At 38.3% G+C, this 24,530-nt stretch overlaps 1 protein-coding gene across 2 annotated transcripts in view; it reads right to left on the reverse strand.

Moving 5' to 3' along the window:
• Positions 1 to 521: 521 nt before the first annotated feature.
• Positions 522 to 24,530, reverse strand: part of LOC149251704 (uncharacterized) — a 65,580-nt gene continuing 41,571 nt past the window's right edge. For both annotated transcript variants that reach the window (XM_089459537.1, XM_089459536.1), the window contains exons 6-8: positions 13,519 to 13,647; positions 12,683 to 12,898; positions 522 to 1,256 (exon numbers count right to left, since the gene is read on the reverse strand). In XM_089459537.1, coding sequence (XP_089315663.1) covers positions 978 to 1,256; positions 12,683 to 12,898; positions 13,519 to 13,647 — 624 coding nt within the window. In that variant the 3' untranslated portion in view covers positions 522 to 977. The remainder of the gene's footprint in view (positions 1,257 to 12,682; positions 12,899 to 13,518; positions 13,648 to 24,530) is intronic.

The raw sequence follows: 24,530 nt of genomic DNA on the forward strand, positions 1-24,530 counted from the left end.
ATGAAATTTTACTATTTGAAATTGGACACATTCAAATACAATGATTACATTAATTTTAAAGTTATGACCAAGCCACATACTAAATTGATCTATGGGATCTCCTTATTTGTGAGACAAGGGATCTACCCTGCCACTTTGACTACTAAAGTCTACAGAGTCATACATACTCTGTCCCTTCTGGATTCCCTTAAGCTGTGACCTCTTATGAGAAAGCACATATTCTTAACTATATTTTTAACAGCATGATAGAAGATAAAATATCCAATTAATCACCTCTATTCAGTGTACATCCAAAAAAAAACTGAGTATATAGACTGAATACATAGACAGACCTGAGACAAACTAACATTCAGCTCTTACATAAATTATTTTCTAGAGGGTAAACTCTAGACATCAATGATAATTAGAAAAGGAATATCTAACCCCTTGACAAAGGGACAAACTAATATTTAGCTCCCACATAAATTATTTTCTAGAGGGTAAACTCTAGACATGATAATTAGAAAAGGAATATCTAACCCTTTGCCAAAGGAATTAAAATTTCAAACAATTTGATGTATGGTTTTTCCAAAACCAAAAGCATCTGCAATCTTACACCTATCTGTCGCCAAAACGACAGACTTTACTGTACATACTTCCATTTATGTATTAAAGTTACCAAATTACTCGAAAGCAAATTACTGCCTGCAAAACATATTATAGTGCTGGTAAAATACAAGACTAATTACAGAAGCAGCTTGACTTTTGTGAATGAATGCATATACATTTACAGAGGTAGTAATTTGTACATCAGCTTTGCCTGGAAAAGTTCTTGAATATTGGTGAACTCTTCTGCTAGATTGCACTAAGAAGAAGAAGACTGGCTGGCAGCGGAATCTTTTCTTCAAATGCAAAGTTATGCACTTCGATAGGAACTTACACAAATGAGGTAACAAAGAATACAGAATTGAATCACATGGTGACATCCCTCATTATAATTACCAAAACCTATCCTTGTTGACACTCAGATAACCTGCCATAACTTTCCCACCAGTACTTCTCATGCCATCTATAAGGAAACACCATGTTGAACCGAGAGCCCCAATAAAATAATCTGCTTCCGCAGCCATCAAGAAGTTCACTAGAGGATAGTTGGTACTGGTTTCTCTTCCCAGACTAGCCTCATAAGCTGGCATAGTCATGTTTCCCACCTGGCGTGTAACATTCGTGTAGTAAAAGTTCCACCCAGCATATGATTTTGTCTGGTCGATGACTTCCTGCAATATAAAGAATAAATTAGGCTACAGAGACAACTCATGATCAAATCATTTATGACAATCAAACCAGATTTCTGTATAATCACGTCAATGTATAGCTGAGAATCTCTCCCATATTGTGGTGTTTGTCAAGTATTCTGATACTACATCTTAAGAGATTGACCAGATAATTTGACAAATGAGGCAGTTTAGCAAAAGTTTGAACGACGACACCTTGGTGCATTGTTTACAAAGTCGCCACTTATTGAACAAGCAATGGTTACATGCTAGGCAGCTGGAAACAATGATGACAATCATAGAATTTGGAATTCAAAGATATGCTACACATTACCACGCATATCCAATGACAACAAAGAACATTAACAGTTGAGAGAGTGGGGGTTGATGAGGTAGATATAGAGACTGATCAATCAGCTACCGCAATTCCAATATCGGGAGAGCAAGAGTTATTTCTTGTGTGGTCATGTTTAACTCGAAAATATAAAAGAAGAAGTTCCAAATGTGTTATGAAAAGTTCCTAAACAAGGGTTATACGATGTAAATAAAGAATTATGGAAGTTTCCATGTTGTGACCCACTTATGCATCAAGACAAGAACAGATCTAACCGGAGAAATAGTGGGAGACACAAACAATTTCATACCGAAAACTGAAGCAACTGAAAACGCAACTGCAATAAGTTGCTAAAGTTATCTAGTAATCGCAACTAGTCAAGAAAAAGAGAGTCCCATTATGTGAGAATTGACCACTGCAATATAGAGTTTTAGGAGGAAGAAGAATCATTACTTCATTGAAAGGTCGCACGGAGCAGGAGTATTTTTTGAGAGCTGGAACGTCGGGAATGTCATTTTCCAAAAATCCTAGGGAGTGGAGCATCCCATATATATATATATATTCGAAGAAAAAAAAACATCTAAAATGCCAAATTAGTTGTAGAATATATGAAAACATGCATCTTTGCACATGAATGAAGATAGAAGTGGCATTCATAGTAAATTAACAATTAGGCATTTGAATATCAAACCATCTAGAATCTAAATTCTATCAAGTACAAACAAAAATACAGTAACTTACAGATGAAATAGGTTATCTAGCAAATGTCGACAATAACATCATCACATCGTTATGTGTACAAAATAGGACTTCTACACACTCGAATATGAAGACTAACAGGTCCAAAACAATAAATTAAGCTCATTGTTAAACACCTCTTACAGAAGAAGTGTTTACCAATTGTGAAAGAACCCATGTTGCCAAATGTTGTAGCTATGGGGTAGCACCACCATGCATGTTCCACAACTTCTTGACAAGCAATGTTCCACCATTGCTTATATCAATATGCTAATCAATAATATCATTTTTCATTCTTTTCCTTTTGTTTTGCCATTGCTTCTACATCGATCCTCTATGGACAACAGTTAACACAACGCAATTTTCATGAAACTATCTAATCCAAACCTTCAGATATAGTAGAAAAAGCTTAACATGCCTCATCAATGATTTTGGTTTAAGTGAAGGGTACATTTTGGCTAAGGCCATGACAAAGGAGTTCAACAATCAACACCACCAACATTGGGATACATATAGGGCTTGGTTATCTTGATTAGAAGACAATCGCATATCCTCATACGTGATAGAATCCAATGAAATGTTGCAATTCCATCGATCTTGAAATCCTGAAAACTATTAAGTTTGCTGAATTTTGAATGGGAAATGAAATTTGATTTTATCCATATGAAGTCTCAATGAGGTTGGAACCAATGGTAATGTTAAAAATTTAAGTTAAAAAAATTACTTTAAGAATTTAACATTACCATTAGGGAGAGCCTAGGGAGTATCTAGGGAGCGCATTCATTGGCTCTAGGAGCATCACAGGGAGAGCCACGCTCCTAAATTGGTAGGAAGCATGTCCAAAAGTTCGGAGCATGCTACCAATGGCACTCCTTGAGCATTCGCACTCGAAGCGCAATTCCATGGCAAGAAGTCAAGAGGGGTGACAGTTCATGCAACCTTGCTTCAGTAAGTAAGAGTTGGATGGGTTAATTTGAGAAAGATATCATTTCTGAGGGACATTAGACCAAGTATAAACTAACATCAAGATAAATGAATTAGCAACTTATGACTCTACACTATCAACCATCAACATACCCATTTCAAATAACTTGTACTCATTTTGGAAATAGAAACCATTTCGAACTTCAAGAGATTTAGTTGTATGGCCATCCCAATTTTTTTCAGATGGACCCCTTTGCATCCAGAGTCATGTTTAACAAAATATTTTTAATCTCAACCATTGATCTAAAGAGAGGCGAGATCAAATCTTGCTCGTCAATCACTTTGGAGCTTAGGGTTAGAAAAGCAAGGCTAAGCAAAGGATAAAGACACACCATACAATAACACAAGTCATTGAGAAAGACATCTCAATGGTGAGTGGAGAAGGACTTCCATTCTAGTGTGTCGAGTTTGAGAAAAGTGCAAAAGTGTAGCATTGGAGATCCACATCAACCAAGGAGATCAAGGACAGATCTAGGGCTTGATCAACTAGATCAAATCCAAGTTATGTTGTAATTGTATTTTCTTCTATTGGTCCATTAGCCTAGGACAAGAGCCCAAGTAGTTTTTGATTGAGTTATTAATGAAAAATTGTTGATTGGGCAAAATTGGTATGTGTCACTTTTGATTGAAATTGGTGTAATTCTTCTTCCACTAATTGTGTTAAGGACCTAGTTGCGCATTTATTTAGTACATATGTAATCTAGTAAAGTGTTAGGCCCCTATACTACTAGTGTAACCCCTTATTGTTATTAGTACAACCCCCTTATTATATTGTTGTACCCATGTAGTCCCCATAGAAGCCCACTATTGTTATTATTGTGCCCCATAGAAGCCTACTATTGTTATTATTGTGCCCTTACATTATTATTGTTATGTCAGCTCTGATTATATTATGGCCCCTTAGACTCCTATATATAGAAAGGAGGTCTTGTCATTTGTATCATCCAAGAATTGTTCATTTGTGTAATGTAAAGAAGGTTGCCCCCTCGAAGAGGCTGAATCTAAGGCATTGATCTATCTTTTTTATCTTTTTGTGAGCTGGTTTCATAACATAAAGTTAATGGAGCATTGGGTGTTAGGTTCACGAAAAATTAACATGGTATCCAAACGAAAACTTTGAGAATCAATCTCAAGGTGCCAAATTCATATAGGCATTGCAGGGTCCAAGTTCAACCACAACTATACGTGGCACAAAAGAAATTTATCTTGCAGGATCGCAGAGGCCCATATGTAGGACAAAAGTCATATAGTGTTGAGGCTAAGTCGAAAGTTCCATTATTAAAAATTGGGGGCCATACAATACAAGGTAGCAATTGAAAATGAAGTTAAAATTTAAAAATAAAAATAAAAATAAAAGTGCGCCACTAGCCAACAAGCTAACACCTATGGGGTTGTCAGCCTAGACCAACCACGGTCCAGATGCAAAGATCCATGTTGACAGGCGTTATAGGCCATTTTGTCACATCTAGTCAATAGACCTTCAACTGGATCAGTCAACATCCTTTGACCTCCTTTTCATCATCCTTGCACAAGGCCCTAGGCATGACTCATTATAGTCCCTGAGTTTCTACTTGAAAACACCTTGTTTCAATCATTTCAAGGCCCAATGCTCCCTGACCTCCTACTAAACAGCATTGAAATCCAGGTTGCTCCATTGTGGACTGCGTTGATCACCTACAAGTTGCTCCACTATGCACATGTGTTGGTTCTAGAAATTCGGGAAAAAGAGAGAGAATCCTAAAGCCGCTTCTTCCAGAAGCTTCCAAGATCTGTTGTAACCATTTACCTCAAATAACAGTCTTGACTCTTGAATACTATCCTATCCTACCTTGGATTTTTCATCAGTTATCCCTTGATCTCAAGCCCTAATTAGTAAAAGGATAAGAATTCATGAACTACCTCCTTCACCTATATATTTACTGCCATCCATAGGCAATGGATTGGCTTTTGGAGAGTGATTCTACCCTTATGTTGTTGTTTTGAGAGATATCTTTCCATGCATTAGGTTGATTAGAGTTGCACTTTGTGACAAGAAAAGAACAAGTCAACTTGGAGGAGCTCTTTTACAGGATCAACACCTATTTTTGGTTGTAACTCACTCCATTTCTAGTAATGCAAAGAGTTCTTTGTTTTCCTATATATGATGTAATGGTTTCATATATTTCAATACCTTGTTGATCTATTGAATACAGTGAGTAGATGATGCTACATAGATTGACTTGTGTTATCTGACTGTGTTGGTTCTAAAAATAGTGATTGAAGCTAGGATTGGAGCATTCAAGCCAAGGAAGGAAAGAAGCATACAACAGATTCCAGGTAGGCTTCATCCCATTATCTATTTACTTTAATGAAAACATTAGTGCCTTTGTCTTTCTGGTGTTCTAGGTCAGTCCACCAGGGCTAGGGAAAATATTTATGTCCGCAGTTGTAGATTCTGCATAACAAATTGGCGACCATAATGGGAAACAGTGTATTCCCTTGGTAGTTTATTTGTCCACTGTGTTTATTTTACCTCTTTTCCGAACCTTTACTGTCATATCCAGTCAAGGATAGACCTAGGAAGACCTTTCATTGAGTCTCAATTGTGATCCTTGTGCTGGAACTTTGCATCCCTAGACCAACGCACCCTCTGGTCCTCTGATAGAGCATTGCACCCTAGATGAGCCTTCTTTGTGCCTGTGTTGCATAGCATTGGTGCCTTCTTTGCACATGTGTTGGCCCCTGTTCATGCACAAGTTTGCCCTTGCCTTGATTTTCTCTCTGATCCAGCATGATTCTAGCTACTCTTCCTTGAGTTTCTGAGTATCTTGTGGTCCCTTTGAAGCCTCCATTTGGTTTTCTTTTGTTTTTATACCTTTGCTAAGGATTGGTTTGAAGATTTTCCTTTGTCCTTATCATTAGGTTGTTTGCAAACTAATTTTGTTTGATCATTGAGTGCTTAGATGAATTGGTGTTCTAGTCATTGTTCTAAAAAGCTTGTTTGAATCAATGATTAGACTTTGCATCTTAGTTTTCTTCATTTTTGAAAATCAAGTGACTTGAAAAGAAAAAGCTTTGCATTGGCATTTAGGGTTTTGTGTGTGCATTGAAATTGGAATAGTTACATTGAAAAGGGAATTACATTTTGCATATTGTTTGTTGCATACTCTTTGTCTCTTCCCTTCATTAAATAGATTTTCATTGAATGAGAAAGATTCCATTTCTTCATGCTAGTTTGCATTTTAGGATATTTAGGTGGCATTCACGGTGAACCCCAAAACTGAAACTTAATTGAAGATAACCAGTAAAATTTATTAAATTAATCTAAGGAGCATTTGTAACATTAACGCAAACATTTAGAGGTCTCAGCAAGAGACGCGTTTTGGAGTCGTTAAACACAGGAGTTGTCGTTGTTTGTCAGCTTTGTATCCCGGGGCTGAAATCTCGTTCCATGTACATGAGTGTATAGGATCGTTCTCCACGTACCTTTGCATATATTGGACAGTGCCCCATGCATGTAAAGTATATGGGAACGCTCTCATCGAACAGTTACACATTAGACAACACTACTATGCACTGCACTTCCACATACCATCGTATATTTTGGAAGTCCACCATAGGTTGCTATTCTCGTCATAGGTAACTAAGTCAGTCGCCTTGTATACCGTGATACACTGAACACAACATTCGGAGATATTGCTTGCACGTATGTTAAGTCCTTGGTTCCCCAAGGTGTATATTGCAATTCACGGTTGCTTGGTAAACCTTTATGCTTAGTTACCCCTTCATTTTATTTTGTGTTGTTAATTTCTAAAATCAATTAATTGACCACGAAATAACATCCTCTTCGTGAAAAAACTCCTTAGTAGATCTTAGGTTGAGACTAATGGCAATGGTTCCCGAGTCCACCAATCAACTCCTCTGACGACAATCCTGGTCATTTTCCTTCTTTTGGAAATATTGGTGCTCCTTATATGGCAACGTTGTCCCCTTCCTGGATTTACCATTGGTTTACCAGTTTGGTTGTTTTCGACCCCTATCAAACGAGGGAGATGTCAGTGCATCCATCTTTGGGTTTACCCATAGATGAGGTACAAATAGATGTAGTGGCAGCCAACGAAGCTGCAACATTTTCAGGTAGCAACCCTCTTCAGGAGTACATAGATAGAGCTTGCAGCATAGTTTGGCCACTTGTACCCATTGCAGGAAGAAAGGCAGGACTTTCTCGATGGATATTGCTGACCAACTAGATAGGGCGGCATGAGTTGAGCATGGACCAACATCAGCATAGTAGATTTGTTCCTTACACAGGAGTCCATGACTTAGATAGGCGGGAGATCATGAGTTGGCATCCTATTGATAGAGTATCATTCTTAGTCGGGAGCAATGTACTGCAGGAGCCCTTAGAGGTGAGGGATATTAGATGCTCTAGTCGACAGCAGAAGGTGGGTTGGCCACTCATCAATATCTCAACGCAACATCAATATAGTGAAACTGGCCTTGGGGTATGCCAAGGATTGGATTGGAGAGAGGTGATGAGCTGGTACACAGTTGGTGGGGCCACATTTATAGCCGGAGCTACAACACAACAAGAGCCATGGAGCATTAACACACCTTCTTGGTGGCATTGGGATCCAGGTGGATCTACTGGCAGCAGGATGAGTCAGCAATGGACATGGGATCTAGGTATTGGAGGATCCAGCCATGTTTCGATAGCTTGGAGACGTGACGAGGACCAGTGGTTCGTATGGGATCCGAGCATTGGGTCTCAATGGCCTTGGACCACCAGATTGGACCACAGATTTGGATTGCTTGAGGGCAAGCAATCTTGGGGCGAGAGGACTGTCATGTCCCCATTTGTATTCTTCTTCATAGTACAGCCAGGGTGGATTTCCAGGACAAGGGATGATCAAGTCAGTGCAACAGGTTTATGTCATCAAGGGTCTCGATGGAGTTTTGAGGAGTTTTTATGGGATTTGATGGCATTCGCTTGGCATATTCCATCATCAGCACAGTTTGCCTTTCGTTCCGTTGCATTCCGACAACTTTCAAAAATCAGCATTATTATTGGGCATAACTTAATTAATTATGCTCAAGGTGGCATTCTAGGGAGATTAATTGATGGAACGCCTCAGTGTAGTAGATCATTGGAACCGGAACAATGAGATCTACATGATGGGATTTTTGGATGTGAGTTTCAGTGACCTGAGGCGACATGGTGGCCAATTTACCCTTTCCCTGCATTAAAAGGAATATTTTAATTAAAATAAAAGAGGGAAAAGTGCTCCGTGGTTAAAATAATAATAAAATAAAAGGTTCTAGAGGGGTCCATCAGATTTATAAAAGAGGAGGAGGAGGCCATTGGAGGACATCTTGGATTGAGTATTGTTTCTTGTATGAGAGGTTGAGAACCCAATTCTCTACTCCATTGATAACCCCAGGACGAAAACCCTCTGGTGATTGAGAGAGATTAGGCGAGCACCCATCTCCCCTTGGTGGATTCATTCAAAATCCACAGGTGTAGTGATTGTTTTTTCTATTTCAATTTCGACATCGGAGGGTCATTCCCAACGATTGTATTCGCATACATCTATATATAATAAAGATGGATTTTAGTTGATGCATTTCTCATTGTTCTTCATGTTGTGATTTTTAATGAGATTTTGTGCAATTTATAGATTTATGATTTGGGTTTTACTATTTACATGGAAATCTTCTGGAAAATGCATGATAGTTTTATATGAAGTGTATGTTCCAAAAAAATTGATTTGGGACATTACAATCTAATAGAAGAAAAAGAATTGATCCAAGGGTTTCCCACTTGTGGGGTTTTGCCTTGGTCTCTTACCAAAAACCTGGTGTCTCTATTGTGTATGCTTTTCTTATGTTGTTCCTAATTGTTCCACTACATTGTTGATGTTATTGTTCTCTCTACATAATTATTAATGATGATATGGTGTTATGGGGTGAACGTAATGTAAAATTGTTGAAAAGTTTAAAAATGCAATTATCTACAACAGAGAACAATCTAGCCCTAAAAATTAACAGTGGGGCACTTTAGGTTGGGTTTTATCTTTTGTTTTTATCATGGTGGAGTTTTGCTAGGGAGAGCATATTTGATTTACATGGTACAACAATTTATTACAGTGCACCCTTCATTGGCACAAATATTCATGGTGATTTAATCTATTAGTGACCATTTGGAGGGGCACCATGGTTTTATTTCAGCACTAACCTTTGTGCACACATGTTGAGGTTGATTTAACAATTCTAATTTATCCAAATTAAAGTAATATCTTGGGATCCCTACTTCATTGGCTTGGTAAGTTGGAATTGGATGAAGCTTTCCAATGGTGCACCTCCCTGCTTGACCATAGTTTCCAAGGTATTAAATACTCCATTTGTTTCTTGGAGAGGTTGGCACACTTCTCTAGGGCACACTCTCATGGATCAGTTGGACATTTTTATTTTATTGATGAGTTCTAACCACCTTGGCACATTCTCCTAGGGCACACTTCATTGGAGACTATTTTATTATTTCTAGGTGGTTGACATAGTTGCATGGATCACTTTTCTAGGGTGCATCTCTCTAAGTGCTCTCTCATCTTTACTGCATTGTTATTTTAACTACATTTGTCATCCTTTGACCTTCATTGAAGAGCACCTTCTTTTTGACTTGGAACATATATTATTTTATTGGAGATGGTTATGGAAGGCTTTTATTTGGAATTAGGAGGTATTTGGCATACTTGGAGGGCCACATGTGTCGCTTTTGCATACATTTACTCGGTCATATTACTGTTCTTGAGCATATTCTTGGAGCGCACACTTGTGGAGACACTTCTTGTTCTTCTTGGAGATGCATATTTTATTAGTTGATAGAATTTGGCATGGTCAAAACCCTAATTCGCATTTATCTCCTTGGATTTGTATTGTCGGAGATGGTCCACTTACTATTTTGGAGCTTTGACTACTTCATTTCTTGTGGAGCACTCCATATACTTGGCGTCTTGCACACATTGATCCATGGAGTTGTTTTCCTTGGGATTCGCTCATATGGATTGGTTGCATGCATCTAGTGGACCTCTTACTATTTTTGAAGGTTGTTGTGGAGCATTCTCCTTGGAGGATTATTATATTGTTAATTCTCTTGTGTATCTTGGAAGGTGAATTTACAGAATTCTCCCAGGTGAACCTTGGAGCACATCCTCCTATGTGGAGACTTATTTCCTTATATCTTGCATTTGACTTAGTTTGGTGGCTATTTTGGTGGTGTTCCCCCTTCATGAGCATTATTTGTAGATGGGGCGAGTTGGTTTGGAGAGGTTTATGTCCACATATGTTTGATTTGGTCAATAATGGACTACGGAGATATCTAACTACTCCATTATTATAATATTTGCTTGACTTGTCATGGAGTTAGTTAGCAAATAATAATATTTTATTGTATGAGAGTAGACTCACTCTATTAAGAGTAGCTCCCTCTCCATTAGAAAGTTGATTGGGAATTTGGAGATTGAGGGACTCTCCCCTTGGCTACATTGTACATCAAAATCTTTGTGTATGATTGGAGATATCATTTTATCATGTGTGAGGTTTAATTTTTGCATGCTTTTAATGTTGTTGGATAATTGCAGGAAACTCTAGCAAAAATAGGTTTTATGAACACCTTGTAAAGGAATATTTTCCATTTAGGTAGGAATAATGTGAGGACATTTTCTTTCTTATTTTGTTTTGCTGTTATATTTCTGCATATATCAATCCTTTACCTATCAAAGAAGTGGTTGTTATAATTAATATCATTATAGGGCAGTACCTTCATAACTTGTTCAAGAGTGGCACTGATAGGGCTCTCCAAGAGTTATTTCTTAGTCATTTCGAGCACTAGTAAAACTGATTGCAGCATACTATTTGCAGCTCTTTCCTCAATTATTCACAAAATAGCCCTCTTTGGAGTGATGTTCCTTGACTATTTTGCCCAAAACTTGGTAGGCACTAGTCTTGGGGTTTCCGTCACCTTTATTGTTCTGAAGCCATTCACAGTTTCACTACTCCTAAAAAATATTTGTTTTGTTAGGGATTACTCTTCAAACATCACCTAGAACCTCCACTACATAGCCTTAGCAATCCTACTTAGGGATACCCCCCTTGAGTTGGAGAAAAGCCAACCTAAAGAGAGAGAGAGAGAGAGCTACCAAGGTGCCACTGGGTAGCCTTCATGAGTTACACAAAGCTAGTACTTGGCACTTGGGACTTTACACATTGTGGCTGCTAGATTTTTTTGTAACAGTACTAATACTAAGGCAAGAATATTAATTGTACTGAGTATACGGCTCGATGAGCATGCTTAACAAAATAAAGATGATGAGATTATCAGTTATAAAACCCACAAAAGATTACATCAAAACATTTTGGAGAGGTGGAAGAATATGTTACCTTGAGTCCTTAGCAAGATGCTGAATAACATTATTATGTTTGATCCTAGTTAATAAGATGATGCAGTTTGATCCTAGGACATGTTTCCCTCAGAGCCTAGAAGTGATATGTAATGACTCTTTGTCTTCATCACAGATGTTAGCTACCACACATATATGGATCTTCTGAAATAATCCATAAAGAAAACCGTGGAGGGACCTCCCAGTCAGTTTCTTAAAGTCTTTATAAACATCCAAAATATTATCAGCATCTGCATTTTTGAGCTTGTCAACTTTTATAATAACTGCAAAGGGACTAGAAGATGGTCCTAATACTCAGGAAAGAATAATAATTGTGTTAAGTATGTAGCATGATGAGCATGCTTAACAAAATTTGTTATATTTAAAGAGCATGAGACTATAAAATATAGCCACCCACAAAATATTATGTCAACATTTTGGAGAGGTGGAAGCGCATGTTGTCCTTAGCAGATGCTGAATAACATTATTACGTTTCTATATGATCACATTTAATATGAAAATTATTTCTTAATAATAAAATATTATTAATTGTAACAGCATGGCTCATAGTCATTCCCTTACAATAGATATTAACTTGCTACTACTGCTTATAGCTAATAAAAATGCATCATGGTGCAAAACATAAATAGTTTGACATGGATGGTCCACCACTAAAGCATGCTAATGATACAAGACAAGATTTGTTCACAGATGGAAAAGCAGAGGTATAATAGCAAGTGACCAGCTTGACATATATTTTCTTTAGTTTCATAGCTTAACATGAAACTCAATTGAATACCATGCAAAGTATGTGGAAAAAAATAACTTCAGGTCTTCACAATTGTAAATGCAAACGAGAGATGAAGAAAAACCTTGAACAAGAGATCTTAACTTACATAGCTCCCCAGCCATAACAATGCAACTGAATTCTCTACTTTTGACTACAATTTTTATATTACCTGCATCTCTGTAGATAGCCAAATATTTTGAACATCTGGAAAATGTCTGCGAATTTGTTGTGCAAGATTCATGTAGCCTGTAAAAGACACTAAGTTCATTTCTGCTGCTTTGTCACCAAGTCTTACATGTATGCTCAAAAGAGGTTGTGGAACCCAAGGCTTATGATTAGACCAGACATAGCGTTCAATCTCTGATTCAGACCTTGAAATATCAACCTGTACAACAATTCTACAATCAGTATCATGTCCATATACCAGCACTCTTCAAAAATAGAACAGAAATAATGTGTTAAATATTTCATAAGGATGCAGCCTTCATAAGATGTAGCTCCATTGAAATTATTTTTCTCTACTTTTCGTTTAAGAGAGGTTTAAAGTTATAGTGCTCAACCCTTGGCACCCAACCACAACCACATCAGATCAACCTATCCACAAAGTCTAAAATTTAGATGAAAATGAGCTAGCCATCAGTTTCAAGTGTTCAAATAGTGTAAATTGTTGCATCTTGATAGTTTGAAACTGAAACCAAAATTCATAGACTCATATTCCCTTTATTCTTATTTTTCTGGTTTTTCTCCTTTTGAAGGTCAATAAGGATAATGCATGAGAAAAACATCTGTAACTACATGCATTTGAATTTGACTTAAAAGAAGAAAGTGTGCACGTCTATATGAGTGTGTGCCTCATAAAAGAAAAAGCATACGTATGTGCAGGCCATGCAGAGAGAGAGAGAGGAAAATAATTTTATTAATATCCAAGGAATGACCACAAAAGTATGTCAATGGGATTGAAAGAGTACCATAAATGTAATATGAGAGAGAGAGAGAGAGAGAGACCTTTGGCCACTCAGGAGGCAATGTTTGAAGAACCATTTTTGCAGCCTTCATTCCAAATGCTTGATGGCGGGCAATATTTAACAATTTGCATGTGTATTCACTTTTAAATCTCATCAGATAGCGCACTGCCTACAAAACAACACACTAAGATTTAAAAATTGCATCGGCAAGAGCAGAACGACAAGCAATTTGACTAATTGGTAAATTTATTAAAAAAACAGTATCAGCATCCACTGCCATTTTAGGTGATCTTTACAAAAGAATTCCTAATATGCAAAAAGATCACATATAATAGTCGAAAAGTCTAATGATAAACATCATTGTTAAAGCAAACATGTTAGATATCAACTCTCACCAGATTTTAAACAACAAACAAGATAGTCTCTAACATTAATTTTGAGTGAAATGAGAAGCTTTATTAGAAGGTACAGATTAAAAAAAAAAAAATACAATATTCAAGAGATTTCATTATCTTTTCAACCATGAAAATCAAGATTTCTTAAATATTCCAAAAGGACTGTTACACTTGCATCCTGTTACAATTTTCTTGAGGATTCTCTGCCTCTATTTTTCATAATCACTTTAAGTTCCAGCAATCTGCAACACCGTCATTCTTCAACTAAGATGCCATGGGTGAGGGGTATCTATTCTGTCAAAATCACCAAGAACATGCCGTCTTCATCGACAAGCCATATCTTCATAATTCATTATCATTTTCCTTCCATTGATTTTTTGGACTCTAGAGAAGTAACTACACTTGCTATACAAAAGTGCACATGCCACATAACAACACAACTGACAGTGGTATGCCATGTAAGGGGTGAACTAAAACACCATGCCATGGGCATGTCTGTCACAGAGGGTAGCTGAGATCCTTGTACCACTGAAAAAAAGGTGTCGCAACCTTGAGCCATACTGTCAATCGAGTTCAAATCTCTCATTAAACATAGACCATAAGAAACACATATCATATGAACATTTCTCTAATAATTTGAAAATCTCCCATCTTGTGTAACAATGCCCAAGGACTTAACCACCAAAGACCACAATCAACCAAAAAATCCTTGATAAAAAGCAAAATATTACAAGTAGTTTACGATACATGGTGATGCATACCCAGTATGTGTGGAAACTGTGCCACCCCCCAGCCCCCTACCCAGGCCAAAAATAAAAATAAAAATTGGGTACGATAGGTACAAAACATAGGGGACTCTGCCCCAACAAATATATAAAAATAAAAAAAAAAAAATATGTTAAATTACAAATGATTAAATATTCAAGCTTTAAACTAAACATTCTCCCTTCGACAATGAAACATTGAAAAGTTGGAACTTGAAAATCATGAGCACGGAACCTGACAAATCATAGATCATAAAATCAAAATTCAAATTTCATTTGCACATTAACGTTGCAAATATCTCCTGTTTCTCCTAATATTTCCTATTTGTTTAAAGATTTTCAAGTTGCTGATTTTCAGTCTTTCCAAGTATTTCAGCACCAAGCTTATGTTTTCTGATATTTTCTGACACTTTCCAATGAGTTTTTTCTATACCCATGGCAATATATTCCCCAAAACAATGTTTGCAACATCATTGCACATTTTGTCATTTCATATCTAAGATTCTAATCAATCATGTGTTTGTAACTCTGAATGTGCAACATTTCATACACATGTCAATAGTTATAACAGAAAGTATATTGAATGATGGGTCAAATCTGTTGTGTGTAGAATTCCAATGTAATCACACAAATGGCAGCTCTAATTCACACCCAAATACTATCAAAGATCTCATAAACCTCCCCAAGGCCAGGAAAGTATGTGTTTGCAAATCTAGTGACCTTTCCTACAGGGGTTCTGAACAACACCAAGTATTTCAAATATACCCACCAATAATCACCTGAATCTCCACCTTTTTCCCCTCATTTAACTTGGAGTTTGGCCATCTATTCCATTCAGAGCTCGCAAACATCTTTTGCAATGTCACCTGCACCTCAATATCTTTTCCAATAGAAGAAAACTTGCATATCAAGTTTCAATGGGCTTGAGCACTTCCTTCCTTAAATAACTCCTGCATATGGCTAAAGAGCTACAGTGGTTGCAAATACAAATATGCACATATTTCGCTGCTTTCACCACCTCTGATATCCAATCAATCTTCCCAATGTCCTTCAATGCATTGTTGATTGCAAGCACACAACATGGGATCCAAAGGATATGTATGTATCTATCCTAAACCAATAGCCCTGATGATCTACAATCAGTTGTTACATTTATCACTAGTCTACCTGCACCACATTCTGTGGCCCATCCTCTTCAATCACCTGCTGAAGAAACTCAAATTGGAGAGGCATGTCCTTGCCTTTCCTGAACAATCAACTGCCCTAAGGAAGAAGGGACCAGCAGATGTAACAATAATGTTGATGGGTGGACAACCTACAAATATCTGTCCACCCTTCCATCACAATAGACCATCCCATCCTTGCTCAAGCCTCATGATGCATTCTCAACTGTAGATTGATCCTTGTGTATTGTTTGTCTAGAAGGGAAGTCCTCATCTTAGGCTCCCATAGGTGCACGTATTAAGTTCATGTTGCTGCAATATTCCTAACCATGTCTTATAATAAGAAGAGTGGTTAAGATGGAAAGAAATGCCATTGAAAAAACAAAAATAGGTCAATGGCATCATCTTAATCCTCATGAAGTTGTCTATTATAAAATCATGTAATTGATGCAGTGTGAGAGACTAACTTCCTCATCTTTACAGGTACTAGCAGAAGACCCTAAACCTGTATTTTCAGTGTCTTAACAATCCCTACATTGTGTTGATATTTTGAACTAGAAATCATACCATCTGCCTCAGTTTGCAACCTAAGCATTTCAGGTTTTTGAATCACTGTCATTTTTTGCAAATTTGGAACCTTGGCCAACAAAGAGAAGAAAATGAGCCTTCACCCTACTATAACTCCCAAGCAAGGTTGCACGAAACGGGGAAACGGGTACGAGTTTCCGAAATGGGCACGGGTACGAAAAGTGACCCCCCCAAATTTTGGAAACGGGGAAACGTGAATATATATATATATATATATTAGGACATTTAAGAAATATGTGCAATCATAAAGCATATATGATACATTCTAATTTATTACATTATGATAAAATTGTCAATTGTCAATGCATAAACTATAAGTCTCTAAATTTACATCACATTTACTCATGAATGAACACATAATGAAAATAGAAATATCCAAAATCAGCCACAAGGAATTTCTAATTTCTTGTCTTGTGCTTGATTGGGAGTCTCCTCCTACATAGTCGAACGACCTTAGTGCTCTTGATTAAATACAAGTTTCATACCCTAGTACCCTACATGCTCTTGATTATTGGGAGTCTCCCTTGCATAGAGGGCTTGGTTCTCTTGATTAAATACAAGTTCCATACCCTAGTACATGATAAAATCCAACGGAAACATTGCAATCCCCCCAATCCTAAAATCCTGAAAAACATATAAGTCTGCTGGATTTTGAGTGAGATCTAAAATTCTACTTTCTCCATATGAAATCCAATGAGGGCGAAACCACTCTCAAACATCCCGAGTCATTTCATGGTAATGTTAAAAATTTAAGTAAAAGTGATATTCTCCTTTATTTTTCATTTTTACTTTATGAATTTAACATTAACATGAACTGCATATGCCTCAAACTTCCTGATGAACTGCATATCAACACTAGGGCAAAAGTTCACTTTTATAACTTTAGACAGGTATCTAGAAGCAACTAGAAGGCATTAGAAAAACCTAATTAAAAATTAGAAAACAAATTAATAAAAAAAATTTAAAAAAAAAAATCAAGTTGCACGTGGAAACGGTGTCGTATGGCCCAGAAACGCGTTTCCGGCCATACTGGCCACGTTTCCACCTCAAGAAACGTGCCAGTACAGCCAGAAACGCGTTTCTGGGCCGTATCGTACGCGTTTCCGCCTTTCGTTTCCATTTCCATATGGAAACTCCTCCCCTACCAGCATTTCTTGCAACTTAGCTCCCAAGCCAAGTATGAGCTTAAATGTGGCAGATCCACTCTTTTGAACCACCATCGTTTTTGTGCTTGTTTTGTGTAATGTGGGTAACAAATTGAAGGGGTTTTTAAGGGTTATGAGGGCCCTTTGTGTAGTATACAAAGGTAATTTTGTACTAGGGTTTCAGATAACTAGGGTTTCGAAATTTCTTTGCTCAATTAAGTAGTGAAAAAAGTAGTCCATTCAGTGGTACAATATGATCCAAACACAATCTCATTGTTCCACAATAACATTCAACACAATGTTGTCACAGTCCAAAGATGCCAATACAGCCCAAGTTCAATAGTTCCAGTACAAATGAGTTCCACGGACTTAAATTACTATGCAAATCAAATCCCAGCTATTCTGATCCATAACTTCGAAACTATTCTATTAGCATTATCTAGAGACTAACCCATCGAGGACTTGTTACTCACCACCTGTGGGTAGTGTGTATAGGAGAAAAAATTTCTCCTAGATGGTCCTCAGTCGGCAGTCAGCAACCCCTTGCAGCCACTAGATAGTTCGATGTGCCATTAACTCCGCCACCTGAGCCAGCCATGTGGCCCCTCGCCCACTTGTTATGATTATATGTTTGAAGGTGGGCCTCCCAACCCCGAAGGTATGGCTTCTCACTGGTATAGTTGAGTAATTTTCCTTACTTATCATGGGCACTTTTGGGCATGGATTGGTGGGGGGATTTGGCGAAAAGAGTGGGTAGTTTTGTATCCTTGTCCCCATTGCCCGATTTGGTGGTTAACCTTGTATCCTAGTCCCGTGGGATCTCCTTTACTGGCCACTAGCTTTAGGGTTGGCACTACTTGGTAAATCTCAACTTTGGTTGCGTGGCCTCACTTCCTGACACCACATACATCATCCCCTTCCACTCATTTTAGCCTCATTCATCTCTTTTCCCATCCGGGTCCACTGGGTCCACATAGGGTTAGCCTCCCCCTCCCCTTGTCCACACCTTGGATCGGGCCTAGAACGATACCTTGGAAGTTGATGCAACAAAAAAGAAAAGAAAAAGCATAATTTGGCCACTCTCAACAGGAAATGTACCACAAAATGCAAAAGATGGTTGAGACATACAAATTTAACACGTGGGCAAAAGCCAAACATGAGCTCTACCCCTTATCCATGGCCATCACCCTGGTTCCTATGGGCCCTAAATGAGCCCCCTCCATCATTAAGGAACCCATGATTGTCCCAACCCCTGGTGGGAAATGAACCGCCCCACCTTAAGGGGGTATCCACTGCCACATACTACACATCATGCTCTCATTTCCTAGAGCCCTGAGCAGTTATGAAGAAAAATCAATCAAAGGCAAAAGGCATATGAAGAAGGGTGGAAAAACAAAGGTCGAGGTAACTCATGTACCATGATTTGCTCCCTCCTACACTCATATACCCAGGTGTGGGCCTCCCTCACTATAGCTACCCTTGTACCATGACATGTGTTCTGGATGATTCCCCTGGTCCCCAATCCATTCCATTACTATATCATTTGCCACCTACCACTTGAGGGATGTACCATGGACATGTCACCCCCTTTAAAGGTTGAAACCACCTAATAGGGTCCTTGATTAACCCCTTATTGAGCTTGGATACACTTGTACATGCCAAAGCCTACTATGGAAGGGCATTCCACCATGAAGTGCCCCATTGATTCCATGACTTGTAAGCTCTTTTACATTTTTATTCTAATAATTTGTTGTATTGGAAGGCAAGGGGATGCATTGGATCTTATGTGGGATTGCAAGTGGGTCTCCATTTTGGGGTTTGGTCTCCCTAAGGGGTCTTAGCCCTCCAAAGGGCCACATTGGCACTTGTAGAGTGAGCATTGAGAGCCATGGGCCTCTGGCATAGCAGAAAGTACTTCATGGATCCCCACCACCACTCATTGATTACTCATGTGCCACGTTTTTGATGAGGATGATGCACCTGGTTCACCATGCCTAGTCGGCTCCACACTTGCACCATACACTTGATAGATGTTCCAAGGTCCACAGGATCTCTCCCGCTACAGAGGGAGGGCTCTTATCATTATCCTAGCCCTTACAGATAGTCTAAGGGCATTTTCGATCCACTTAGAGACCCATGAGGATGTCTTTGTACCCCCACACCCACTTGAGAGCACCACAAGTTCTTGCTTGGAAAACAAGGGACCAACCCTTTGTCCACTATGTTTGGAGTCCATTTTTACATCATGGCAGCCCTTGGACTTCATTAGTTCTCCTCAAAGGCCTAACGACTCACTATATTGATCATTTTGCCCTCTTAAGAGGCTTATTCTTAAGTTATAAAGCTATTTTGGTGGGCTTGTCACCAAACGTATTGTTATTTGCACATTATTTTATTTTAGGGGCATTGTTAGTCCAAATTAGGCCATTCGAATTCCTTAGAGGATTGTATAAATAGAAGCAAGATGATTCATTTTCATCATATCACTTGGATTGGGTTATTAGCTCTTGTGAGATTTTCGCTATCCCTTTTGGAAGACGAGTTTGGATGATATGGATGAATTTTGATGTTTGGATATTTCTCTCTTACCTTGGACTCTTGGAGCTTAACTATTGGCATAATATGATGATTGGATACACTCTTTTGCACATGTAAGTATATTTTCATACTAGTTCTTGTTATTTAATTTGTCACATGAATGTTGTTGGGATTTTCGCTATACAAGTCTGAAATTCACTGCTTTCGTGTACAAAATTGTGGAAATTTTTATCTTTTATAGCATTGCATCATTGCATGGGCCATGTGTGAATGGGTGAATGTTCTTAGAGATTATTTTGTCAAAATATATCTTGATAAGTCATCAATTACTTCATATCGAAGTATAAAGATCTCAAGTAGTTGCTCTCATGCCCTAATGCCATGTGAAGTTGCTTGAAGACCTCCTTGATTAATTGAACCTCTTTTGAACAATAAATTCTCCTTGACTCCATCTCTCCCAAAGGACAAGGCATTAATCCTTCCATAGGTGATCACTTTCAAAGCTTATATATCACACCTCTCCTTCTCTTTCTAGGCCTAGCCTTCATAGGTTGCCTAGGGCATCATTTATCTCGCATTTTAGCCATCAAAATACTTCAATGTCTTGCCAATTACTGTGCTAGGGTTTCCTCTAGAGGCCCTCCAAATTTTACGAAATTTCGATGGTGGAATCTCGAGATATTACAAGCCCTAGCCGAAAGATCGTCTCTTGCCCTAGGTTTCCCTTGGCTAGTGACCTCATTTGGATTATTGCATTCTATTCTAAGAAGATTTGTCTAGTGACCCCCTCTCTTCCACAATTAGGTCAAGCCCCTGCTTGAGTGATCAATTCCACTTCCTTGACCTAATTTCTGGTCCACTTGGTCTCGTGTGGTCCCGCAACCTAACAACTCTAATTCCACAAAGATCATACAAAGACCAATTCTCGATAAGGATTTATGGGCCTAAGAATCATCTTTACAAGATATATTCCCAAACCTTAGCCTCAAGAATCCTCTTAGCCTTCCTAGAGAGCATATCACCTAGCTTCCCAAACAAGAAATCCATAAAATTGAGTCTCTCTTATGAATAGGCCTTAGGAAACACCCTTCATCCTTTCATTGGCATATTCATCATTGTGATTCTTCATATATCGAGTCTCCTCCCATTAGTGAAAGTCAATAAAAAGTAGGGAGCCTTAGCTTTGGTGACAGTGCGCTATCACTCCATTGTTGTCACTGACCTGGCAACAATGCCTATCTAGTTTGAGTGGTAACAGAATTGATAATTTTCCTTTCTGTGTATATGCCTATCTTCAGAGCTCTCTAAACCCTTTTTACTGCTCGTAAGCTACCCCAACAGATCTCGATCTCATGACAAACTTAGATCAGAATCTTCGCCAATAATTCTCTGATTTGCTACAGGTTAGTGTTACCATCCAACGGTCTTGGAGTGGAGGGAAAAAGGTGACATCTACTTCAAGCAAAGATTCAGCCTCAGATTTGGTTCATACCCCACCTCAATATCTCAGATCTATTGCAAGTTAGAACCCTCGCACTTCCCCGGGGACTCTATTTCCTTAGTTATTGGACTACACTATATACTTAGGACCTCAGACTTGTGGAAATCGGCTTCAAAAAACCCTTTGCATTAATCATAGGGTAACAAATAATATTCTTATCCTCAAAACATGTCCGGTCTGCTACAAGACCCACAAGATAATTCCAAAAAGTCTCGCTCAGCCTCAAAAATGTTGAAAAATGTAGCAAGAAAGTCTCAATTTGATTTTGCCTTAATCAAATTGAAGAAATTCGAAATTCCACATTAGCAAACAACTTGGAGGAGTTAAACTGAGGTGACATGACTCTTGTCACTCAGCTAAGAACAATCAATTCGAGTTGATGAGTTGAAGTTCAGTTTGCATGTGTTGATTCCTATTTTATAGGAGTCTAGCTCAGTTAATTCAAGTTAGGGGCATGAAGTTCAGTTGTATGTAGTGATTCCTAAATTTTAGGAGCCTAGGTTGAGTTAATTTCAGTTGTAATTAGTTAAACTAGTTCTAACTGTTAATAGAACTAGTTGGTGGTCAATTAAGTAGTGGGACATTAGTCTAACTCAGAGATCATCTAGTTAACTGATCAATCAGCTAATAATTAGCTCATGCATGCAAAGAATACGAGTTGCCCAGTTGTGGTGGAGTTTCCAAGGCAGTTAACCAACAGTTGTAAACTAGTTGAGTGTACAGGTGTTGCATGAGGTCAGGTGGACCATCCTTGGGAATTGCGCAATGAATTAGAGGAATTTCCTATTTAATAGGGGCTCAATTACTCAGGAATTGTGCAAGCAAATAGGGGCTCAAGCAGAGGCAGAAATTGACTAAGTCTAGGTTAGAGCTTCTCAGTGAGTAGAGAGATAGGTTATGCACTTGTAGGTTGTGCTCAATTGAGAAATGCAATTCTAATACATCTTTATTCATCAGATTAATGAAAGAAGGCATTGGGGCTTTTAGCAGTTTGCTTTCCCTGGGAAAAAAAAATTGCATGTGTGTGATTTCTTATTGCATGTCTGAGCTTTTTGTTCTAAATTGTGATTTAGCTTCCGCAGAGCAGTAGAGTAGGTTAGTGTCTTGTGATTTTGATTAAAACTTCGTGAGTACTACACCATAATTTCTACATGGTATCAAAGCAAGATTCACATTAGAACCAGTCCTTGAAGTCCTCATGTACAATGATCATTGAAGAACTAATGAGTTGTTAGGAGGTAGAGTTATGGAGCCCTAGTTCAGGGCACATCCAAAAGACCCTATGTGCAGACTTCTTAATGGAGCTAGAAGGTTGTTAGTGGGTAGATTAGTGAGCCAATGTTTAGTGACACAAAAAGGAGTTGTGATCATTGATATTGGTAGATTGAGGAGCAGCAAGATTTCCCACAGGGAGATCGAAACTCAGAGGGAGTCTAGTTTTAAAGGGAGCAGCCCTATGGAAGCTAATACTTTAGGATCTGGGGAGATCAAACTCATTATTGCAGTGGTTGCATCAACAGTGCAGAAGCAGCAGTAGAAACAATAGTATGAGTAGATCAAATTTAGCCATGCATGCAACTATACCTCCAGGTGTGGTGATGTAGAGCCCAAGTCCCAAAATTGCAGAAATTTGGGCAAGGTCCATTGAATCATTCTCCTCATGGATCATTACCTTGCTAGGGGGTCCACAATGTTCAATAGCAGGAGGATCAATGTCATTCAGATATTGAGGAGTACAAAGGAGTGTTGGCAGCAAAGCAGGAGGCTCAGTGGCAGAGTCAATAGCAGCACAGTTTTCCCAGTAGACAGTTGTAGACAGTTGATTCAATTTTTTTAGTTTTCTTTGGATGCTTCTCAGTTGCAAATGTTGCAATAGCAGTAGCAACATTGGGAGGTGTTGCATGCAGTACATTCCATAGGTGCAGGATAGGGTAGTTGATAATCCCTTTCTTGCTGAGAGGGAGTGTTGAAAAATGCAGCAAAAAAGTCTCAATTTGATTTTGCCTTAATCAAATTGAGGAAATTCGAAATTCCACATTAGCAGACAACTTGGAGGAGTTAACTAAGGTGACATGGCTCTTGTCACTCAGTTAAGAACACTCAATTCGAGTTAATGAGTTGAAGTTCAGTTTGCATGTGTTGATTCCTATTTTATAGGAGTCTAGCTCAGTTAATTCGAGTTAGGGGCATGAAGTTCAGTTGTATGTAGTGATTCCTAAATTTTAGGAGCCTAGGTTGAGTTAATTTCAGTTGTAATCAGTTAAACTAGTTCTAACTATTAATAGAACTAGTTGGTGGTCAATTAAGTAGTGGGACATCAGTCTAACTCATAGATCATCTAGTTAACTGATCAATCAACTAATAATTAGCTCATGCATGCAAAGAATACGAGTTGCCCAGTTGTGGTGGAGTTTCCAAGGCAGTTAATTAGCAGTTGTAAACTAGTTGAGTGTACAGGTGTTGCATGAGGTCAGGTGGACCATCCTTGGAAATTGCACAATGAACTAAAGGAATTTCCTATTTAATAGGGGCTCAATTACTTAGGAATTGCGCAAGAAAATAGGGGCTCAAGCAGAGGTGGAAATTGACTAAGTCTGGGTCAGAGCTTCTCAATGAGCAAAGAGATGGGTTATGCACTTGCAAGTTGTGCTCAGTTGAGCAAAGCAATTGTAATGCGTCTCTATTCATTAGATTAATGTAAACAGATATTGGGGGGTTTAGCAGTTTGCTTTCCTTGGGAAAAATATTATTTGCATGTGTGATTTCTTATTGCATGTCTAATATTTTTGTTCTAAATTGTGAATTAACTTCCGCGAAGCAGTAGAGTAGGTTTGTGTCTTGTGATTTGATTAAAACTTCATGAGCAGTTGCAAATCTACACCATAATTTCTACAAAAAAAAACTCAAATTACTAGCACTAGATGTCTCGGACCAAGGAATTTGGCCTCAGATTGTTTC

The sequence above is a fragment of the Pinus tabuliformis genome, chromosome 7 (genome assembly GCF_031772625.1).
Source record: "Pinus tabuliformis cultivar Carrire ecotype Pingquan chromosome 7, CPIR1, whole genome shotgun sequence".
Lineage (NCBI taxonomy): Eukaryota > Viridiplantae > Streptophyta > Pinopsida > Pinales > Pinaceae > Pinus > Pinus tabuliformis.